General features: G+C 50.0%; 1 protein-coding gene across 1 annotated transcript; it reads left to right on the top strand.

Annotated features, from left to right (window-relative positions):
- Positions 1 to 1,202: 1,202 nt before the first annotated feature.
- On the top strand, positions 1,203 to 4,866 carry Kbtbd13 (kelch repeat and BTB domain containing 13). Its single transcript, XM_046426620.2, has one exon. It carries the CDS (start codon positions 1,397 to 1,399, stop codon positions 2,771 to 2,773), a length of 1,377 nt encoding a protein of 458 aa, XP_046282576.1. The 5' UTR covers positions 1,203 to 1,396; the 3' UTR covers positions 2,774 to 4,866.
- Positions 4,867 to 9,019: the final 4,153 nt, after the last annotated feature.

Below are 9,019 nucleotides of genomic sequence, written 5' to 3'. Positions count from 1 at the left end.
ATACTATCCAGTTCATAGTGTTGCTATAAGCAGTGAGCAGATAATATCTATTAAATGGGAGAAATAGTATCCACTCAGAATTGTTGCAAGGATTGTAGAAGTTAATATAAATGCTATTGCAGTGCCTGACAAAAAATGCAATTTAAATGTTAGCTATTATTATTCCAAGAAGCCACTCTTTCCATCCATAGGCATAAGATGTCTGCAGTACCCCCACTTTCTTTCTCTCAAGGTCCAAGTCACACAGCAATGAAAGGGTTAGGCAAGTAGAGAACAGACATCTACTTCTATTCCCATCCCAAGTCAGAAATAAGTTCCATAGGTAGGGGATGACTGGATGTACACCTGCAAAGAAGAGTTGCTATTCTTCCCATTTTACACAAAAGGAAGCTGAGGTTCAAAAACAGACTGGGGGGTGCTGGGGTTGTAACTCAGGGGTGGAGTGCTTGTCTAGCACGTTTCAGGCACTGAGTTCGATCCTCAGTACCACATATAAATAAAATAAAGGTATTGTGTCAATCTGCAGCTTACACACACACACACACACACACACACACACACATTAAAAAACAAAACAAAACAGATTGGGCTCCAAATACAGGGCCAGAAGCTCAGGACACATTAGAATCCTGGACCATTCAATTTGCTCAACTTCTGCCTCTCCCTCCAACTTGCCTGTCCCACCCCCTCTGTTCTGGTTCTTCCTAGCTAAATGATCTTGGACAACTCACCTAAACTCTGTGAGCCTCCTTCAGAATGCTTTATAGATATTGTTCTACACAGTGAAATAGGTGTTATTATTATTATTGCCTCCCCTACACTGTTTTTTTTTTTTTTTTTTTTGCGGGGGGGGGGGAGGTGGTACTGGGGATTGAATCCAGGGGCATTCTGTTACTGGGCCCTTTTTTAAAAAATCTTTCATTTGGCAACAGGGCTTTGCTAAATTGCCATCCTCCTGCCTCAGCCTCCCAAGTAGCTGGGTCTACAGGTGTGTACCCTCACTGGCGCTTAATTAGCCCCATTCTGAAGATGAGGAAACTGAAAAGCAAGGAGTTAAGGTACTTGCTTTGTACCAAGGTGACACAGCTGATACGGTGCGAGTTAAACGGGGTATCTTTACAAGTGGCCTCGCAATGTCCTGCATGCTGTAGATGTTCAGTATATAGTCACTTTTATCACGGTTTCTCTTATGGAGGTGACCACACAGTTCTCCTGATGCCCTCTGGGCCCGGGGCCATCCAGCCTGCGGGCCACCACATCACATGTGCCTACTATCTTTAGCCAGGGAAGTATTTATATCCCTGGGGGACGTTTTTTCCCAGTACGGGGTAGCCCCAGAGTCGGTGGTTCGGCGAATCCAGGTCCCCAGCGGCAACCTCCGCCCCTCTGGCTCACCATGCCGCGGGGCCCTGAGGTCCCGGTTCAGGTATGGGTGGGAGGCCAGCTCTTCCAAGCTGACCAGGCACTGCTGGTGGAGCACTGTGGCTTCTTCCGCGGCCTCTTCCGCTCCGGCATGCGGGAGGCTCGCGCTGCAGAGGTGCGCCTGGGCGCGCTAAGCGCGGGTGGCTTCCGCACCACGCTGGAGGTGCTGCGAGGCCAGCGGCCGGCACTGGCGGCCGACGATGAGCTGCTGCAGGCGGTGGAGTGCGCCGCCTTCCTGCAGGCGCCGGAGCTGGCGCGCTTTCTGGAGCACAGCCTCACGTCGGACAACTGTGCGTTGCTGTGCGACGCTGCCGCCGCCTTTGGCCTGAGAGACTTGTTCCACAGCGCTGCGCTCTTCATTCGCGATGGCGAGCGCGAGCTGGCGGCCGATTTGGTGCTGCCCGAGGCCCGCGCCTACGTGGCGACCCTGCGGCCCAGCAGCTATGTGGCCTTGAGCACTCACACGCCTGCACCTGGCTTCCTGGAAGATGAGTCACGCACAATGTGCTACCTGGACGAGGAGGAGGACGTGTGGCGCACGCTGGCCGCGCTGCCCCTGGAAGCCAGCACAATGCTGGCAGGAGTGGCCACGCTGGGCAACAAACTCTACATTGTGGGTGGCGTGCGTGGCCCTAGCAAGGAGGTGGTGGAGCTGGGCTTCTGCTACGACCCCGACGGAGGCACGTGGCGCGAGTTCCCCAGCCCACACCAGCCACGCTATGACACGGCACTGGTGGGCTTCGACGGCCGCCTCTACGCCATCGGAGGCGAGTTCCAGAGGATGACCATAAGCTCGGTGGAATGCTACGACCCGGCCACTGGCTGCTGGAGCTTCATGGCTGACCTGCCACAGCCGGCCACAGGGGTGCCCTGCGCCCAAGCGCGTGGCCGCCTCTTCGTGTGCCTGTGGCGGCCGGCAGACATCACTGCAGTTGTGGAGTATGCGGCGCGGACTGACGCGTGGCTGCCAGTGGCCGAGTTGCGGCATCCACAGAGCTACGGGCACTTCATGGTGGCCCATCGTGACAGTCTCTACGTGGTGCGCAATGGACCTTCCGACGACTTCCTGCACTGCGCCATCGACTGCCTCAACTTGACCACGGGCCAGTGGACGGAGCTACCTGGCCAGTTTGTCAACAGCAAGGGAGCACTTTTCACTGCGGTAGTGCGCGGCGACACCGTCTATACTGTCAACCGCGTGGTCACGCTGTTGTACGCCATCGAGGGTGGCACCTGGCGGTTGCTCAGCGAAAAGATAGGCTTTCCCCGGCCCGGCTCTTTGCAGACCTTTCTCCTGAGGCTGCCCCCTGGCGCTCCGGGGCCTGTGGCCACGGCGTTGCCAGAACTGTGAGCCCTGAGCTGGCGATAGGAGAGGACACCCTGAGTCTCCCCTGAGCAGAGGCTGAGTGTGCGAGACTGATTTGAGAAGCTCCCGGGAATTTCTTGTTCCCTATCGAGAGACTCTGTTCTCGAGCCTTCTGGTGGTGTGAACATGCCCAAGAAGCTCAGGGAGCAACAGTGACACCGGGGTCTGAGCCCTCAAATCACTTAGACTCTGCTGAGAGATGGTGGGTCATGATGTCAGTGAAAGGGGTAGGAAGGTTAGGATTTGAATAATCCAGGCTTATTGCTTGCCCAGTCCTCCAGCCTGACAATGGACTTGGCCAGCAATTGAGCATGGCTAGGAGCGGGTTAAGTGTTGTTAGCCAAATTAATAATCAGTAGGCACAAATTAGGTGCCTATCATTTTCCCAACTCAGTGCTAGGCCTAATGAGAGCTGTAGTTGCTAAGCAGGGGTCCACAAAGCTTTGAGTCTAGCCCAAAAAAACTCAATCCAGTTACAACAAAGTTTACACATACTTGTCTCCATCCACAAAGCAACATGTTTTTTTTTTAATTGTTTGTTTGTTTTTTGTTTTGGTACCAGGGATTGAACTCAGGGGTACTTAACCACTGAGCCACATCCCCATTCCTTTTTTGTATTTTATTTAGAGTCGGTCTTCCTGAGTTGCTTAGGGCCTCCCTACCTTGCTGAGGCTGGCTTTGAACTTGCAATCTTCCTTCCTCAGCTTGCTGAGCCATTGGGATTACAGGCGTGTGCTGCTGTGCCTGGCAACATGTTTTTAATATAACAAAAGAATATATATTCTTTATATATAACATAAAGAATTACTTTGTTATCATAATATAACAAAAGAATTACTGAAGGAATCAGCAGGGTAAAGGAAAAATAAGGAAGGGAAGAGATATATTTAGGAAGGTGGAGATTATACAAGTTGCAAGGAGGAGACAGATAAGATACTGTTTGAAAAGAGAGGTTTAGTTCATAGATACTGAGAGCTCAGGAAGAGAGCTGAGGAAAGACTGGAGTATATGGTAAATCTCTGAGAACCCAGCCTTTAAGGCAACCAGTTGATGATGGAGATATTTTAGGGATGGGGTGAGACTGAGCCAACTTGTAGCAGACAAAACAGCCTAGCCTGGAGTGAGAGCTGTGGAAGAGAGAAAGGGTTTCCTACTTTCCCTTTGGGGAGATGGAACATTGGGGGAGGGGGCACACAGGTGTAAGCCCCTTGCTAATCCCCTTTTTTACCATCACCACAGGGACAGTGGACTGTTAACCCCCATGACTTCACTCAAGGTATGAGCCCAATCCTGCCTTATCTCTTTGGTTGTATGTCTTCCACTATATTCTGCAGGTTCCAACTCTCTCCTCCTAGCCTCTGCTCCTGCCATTCCCTGGGCCTAGAATGTCTTTCTCCTCTTTTCCTCTCTTCCCTTTTCTCTTCCTTTCCCCCTCCTGTCCTCCCAATTTTCCTCTGTCAGCTCTGTACCCATCTCCTCTCTGCAGGATTGGCTGATCCAGCTCCTCATTTTCCTGATGTTGGCTGCCTGCATTGCTCAACGGACCCCTGGCTGTGACACCATTGTGTGTGTGTGCGTGCATGTGTGTAGCCACACACATGCACAGATATAGTAAGGGCAGAGATCCTGTGCTTATCACTGAGCTGGGGCACTTCCTCACTTGCAGAATAAAATGATGAGGGCTTGCAAGAACCCAGGCTGTAGGGTCCACTGGTTAGGGCTGTTGGCTGGTAGTACTAGATGAGGACTTGTCCTCCTTTAGAATACCCAGTTCTGGCTTCTGGGCAGATGCTTGCCCAGCCCTTCAGCCCCTCTGTGGACTTGGGCAGACTTCTCTGAGTGGTCCTGAGTGGTCTCTGTTGTCCGGACCTGAGACCCATGGGAATTTTTGGCCTCATCAGAAGTGAAGAATACAGCATTGGCATGGAGCCTAGTGTCAGATAGCCTCGCAGCTTCTTCCCCTGACCTATATCCCAAGCCTGGAGAATGCTACCCTCAGAAGCCTCGGACCTTCCAACCCTGGAACAGCCTAGTCTGATAAGTCTTAACAATAAACCCTGACTTTTGTATCCTGTGAATGCTGTGCAAAGTCTTTTCACATCCATCTCCCCATTCATACCACCACAATCCTGGACATTGGTACCCTCTATAAGGCAGATGAGATTGGCAAGTTCAGAAGCTGAGTAATTGGCCCAAAGCCACACAGCACAGCAGAGTTAGTTCCTCACTTGTGGTTCTGTCAGAGAATGTTTTAAAAATCATGTCAATAATTTCTTCATTTGCTAATAAGGGGACCAAAAGAATGCAAAGCTGGTTGAAAAGAACATTTGAGAGACAGGAATTTGTATAACTAGTTGGCAAAAACATGCTGAAATAAGTTTGCTAAGTTAGAGATTCTGCTGGACAATGTCTTCTGGGCAATAAAACCATCATTTTTGTGGTTCTTTCCTGGAAAAAAAAATATTTTGCATCTTCACATACATGCACGCACATACTTGTGCAGGCATCCATGAGTTAGTACAGGGCCTCACATGATCTGAGCTGTAATCCACGGTGAGTTATTAAACAAAGGTACATGCCCCTTAGTAATTAAATAGCACTTCACTGTTCAGCATTGTCCCAGAGTGACGCTGAAGGACCCCAGTCCTCCTTTTGCATTTTTTCCAAGTTACGATAATTTTTCTTAACAGTGCGGAGCACTCTTGCCCCTGCTCCTGCCTTCTGCCAGTGCTGAACACGTGAGATTTGTGACATGGAGGTGCTTGTTAATCAGCTCTCAGGCTTTTTCACTTATAGAACTCTGTGTGCTGCACTTCCGGCTGCTCGGCGAACTCCCTGAATTTGGTTGTTCCTTCACTCTGAGGAATCTTCCTGAGCTCTTTTCTGCATGATAACAATAGCACAGTTATTCATACAGAGCCTTCCCGTACTTCACTTACTTGAATATTTAAGAATTTGAAGGCTAGACAGCTCCACAGTACTCCTGCTCCTCCTCTCAAGGAACCACCCCGCAACCCAAAGGTCACATGATTGGAAAAGGCCCAGCTGGTAAGTGGCAGAGCCTGACTTTGAACCAGGGCTACATGTTTGTTTTCTGTGCTGCATCCCTGCTTAGCTGACGTTCTGAGATGGACCTGCTTCCATCTCTTTAACATCTCCTTCCTTTCATCCTTTTCTGTCTGTCCTTACTTCTTTTTTGGTTCATCAGTTCCCTTGGATCCAGCCCTTTCTCCTCGGTTCTCTTGCCTTAGGACCTAGCCAGGAAACTAACGGCCCACTTCAAGAGGGTTTCCACGACTAGCCATGGGGTGGGGTGGGAGTTACACTTTCACAGAGACTCCCTCCCTCTCAGGAAGGGTAGGAGAAGTTTTCAGAAGCAGCCCACCTTCTCTGGCTCAGGGGTCCTCAGAGTGAAGGCTCTGTAGTTCCCCCCACAGCCAGTGTCTGTCTCCATTGCCCTTGGCAGGGATAGTTACCACAGCTGTTTTGTAGGTGGGGAAACCAGCAGAAAGCCAGCTTGAGTCACCCAAAGTCACACAGCCAGTTAAGTTGAAGAGCAGAAACCTGAACCCAGGACAAGGGATTCTCAGCCTCTCATACCCTGACATCTAGACTTGTCACTGAAGAACGTATTCTGGGGCACAAACTAGGGACAGGTAGGCAAATTACAGAGGTTTTAGGAATTACTGAGCCCAGAGGCTTTGGTTTTTAAATCTCTCTGTCTAGCTCAGAGGCAACTGAAAAATTTGTCCTGACAAAGACACACGCACGCGCGCGCACGCACACACACACACACACACACACACAGAGCTTAAAGCAACAGGTGACCCTTTGTGGCCACCTTGCAAAATGTCTTCTGGCACTCTCTCCAGTCTTCCACAAGCTTTTCTCTTGACCCTGACTCTAGATACCCTGCACCCCAAGCTTTCCTCTCCCTAGAGATTACCCTGCCTTGTTTATGTAGCTGCCTGACAGAGGTTAGGCAGAAGTTAGGCCTTCCCACACTGCCCCACGCCCCTGGCCTGCTTCTATGATTTCCTCCCTCAGCCTGTTCCCATGGCAGCCAGAGCCTCCTAACCAGATGCTAGTCAGACCTGTTGCTCCTCCAGACAGAACCCTTGTGGGGGGCTCCCCATCCACTAGAGTGAAAGCCAAAGTTCTTCAGAGTCTCTCCACCCCGTTCCTTCCCAACTTCATCTCTTACCACGTTCTCCCAGCCTCCCTGCTATTCTTGAAACACACCAGGCATGCTCCCAGCTCTGGGTCTTTGAGCGATGTCCTTCTACCTGGCATACACCTTCCTCACTTAGACATCTGGCTCACACCCCCACCTCCCGCAAGGTCTTTGCTCAGACGTCACTTTGATTCTTAGGCCTCTTTGACCTCCCTACTTAAAATCTACCTCCCCTTTCTCTGCATCCCCTCTTCCTTTTCCTGATTGTTTTTCTCCAGAACATTTATCATCCTTTTCCATGCTATATTTTCACTTGTTCCTCCTACTAAAGTTTGAGCTCCATGATGGTAGAATTTTTTTTTTTTAAAGCACAAGGCAACAAACCTAGGGGTCTCTCACATGCTAGGCAAGTGCTCTGCCACCAAAGCACATCCCTGGCCCAAGGGCAGAGATTTCATCTGTTTCATTCACTACTGAAACACCAGGATCTAAAACAGTGACTAGAACATAGTAAGGGCTTAAACTTGTCAAATGGATGAATGGTGTCCAATTTATGTCTGTTGAAAGAGAGAATGAATGAGTCAATTGATCAATCAAGGGAAAACCCACAGGAGAGGTACAGGACAAGAATCAGATTTCAGAGGGGAGGGGTACCATTTCTGGCAGGGCTGCTGGGCAGGTGGCCAGGGAAGACTTCCATAAGGAAACAAGCTATCAAGTCCTCAGGACATTCTGGGAAGAGAGGATCTGAAAATAGCAGCAGCTCATGGGTCACTTTTCTTCTTTCAAGGGAGGGGAAGAAGCTGGGATTGGAAATGCTAATCATCCCATGAAGAATGGCTCCTCTTGGCGGTGGAGTACACACAGGGCCTGTCTGTTTATTGTCCTTTGGCCCCAAGCAGCTGGGCCTCTTTTTCATCCTAATTGCTTTATGCTTCAAGTTGCTGTCACTTCTCAGGAACAGCAGAAAATTAACTGTGCTGGTGGGAGACTCAGCTGTCAGAAGACAGGCCACCTCTGAGCATCCTGATCATAGACACAGGATGCGGAACCCTGGTGGAGGAGGTCTCCACCCAGCAGTGTTCTCACAGCCCACAGGCTTTGGCCCCAGCTGAAGCAGGGGAGCTTGAAAAGAGGGAGCCCCTCTCTGGCATCTCAGCAACTGAGAAAGGTAAAAGGGGTCTTTTATTGGGTGGCAAGGTACAAACGTCTAGTCTGACCCCTCTCTTTTCACAGGGGAGGAATATGAGGTCAAGGGGGACGGAGTATTTGCCTCAGGGCATACAGCAGGCTAAATTCCTGAGCTGAATTCTACATTTCTAGAATCCTCTTCTCCTCATACCATGCTGATCTCTTGTGTTGTCTGCCAGGACACCCAAGAGGGAGGTTCCCCACAATGACCCATCAGGCTGCCAACTTGGATTCCATACTTCTATCCTTATTTTGTCCAGTAAAACTCACTCCTCTTATGTCCTGTTCTCTTAGCATCTTGCTTTGATTCAGTAAGGAGAGACAAAGGAGCGGGTGATATTTGTGTACTTGGGCCCTTCAAAGCCTAACACACACAATCTCTCTCTCTCTCTCTCTCTCTCTCTCTCTCTCTCTCTCTCTCTCTCTCTCTCACACACACACACACACACACACACACACACACAGTTTTGCCAATTCTAAGAGTGGCCCAAGGCCATTGGCTCAGTATGCTTCTCTTTCGGGGGTAAGTTATTTTCATTCTAACTGGGGCTTTCTAATGATGTGCCTAACTCCAAAGTGCTGGTTAGCAGAGAGAATTCCAGGTGCTCAGAGAGGGTGCTAGCACTGGATTGGGGTGGAAATAAGAAAATGAAGATCTTGTGGGGCATCCTCTGCAGAGAGACCACAGGGCCTGCCTATCAGCCAGCTGGTTTGGGAGCCAAATGTTGGCTGAGAGTGACTGCTGTTTGACCTTGGGTAAGTTCCTTAATCTTTCTGAAGTTGAGGGCTCTCAACTCTACACAGAGCTAATTCCTACCCCCACAGGGTTAATACACATGTGAAATGAGAGTTTACCCATCAGCATG

The sequence above is a fragment of the Marmota monax genome, unplaced genomic scaffold (genome assembly GCF_021218885.2).
Source record: "Marmota monax isolate L192 unplaced genomic scaffold, Marmota_monax_Labrador192_F-V1.1 WCK01_AAM20220418_F8-fsc00078, whole genome shotgun sequence".
Taxonomy (NCBI): domain Eukaryota; kingdom Metazoa; phylum Chordata; class Mammalia; order Rodentia; family Sciuridae; genus Marmota; species Marmota monax.
This window is presented reverse-complemented; position numbering and strand designations above follow the sequence as displayed.

Bases quoted from the DNA above. Each gene is read 5' to 3' on its own strand.
- Kbtbd13 (XM_046426620.2), top strand. From the start codon at position 1,397: ATGCCGCGGGGCCCTGAGGTCCCGGTTCAGGTATGGGTGGGAGGCCAG.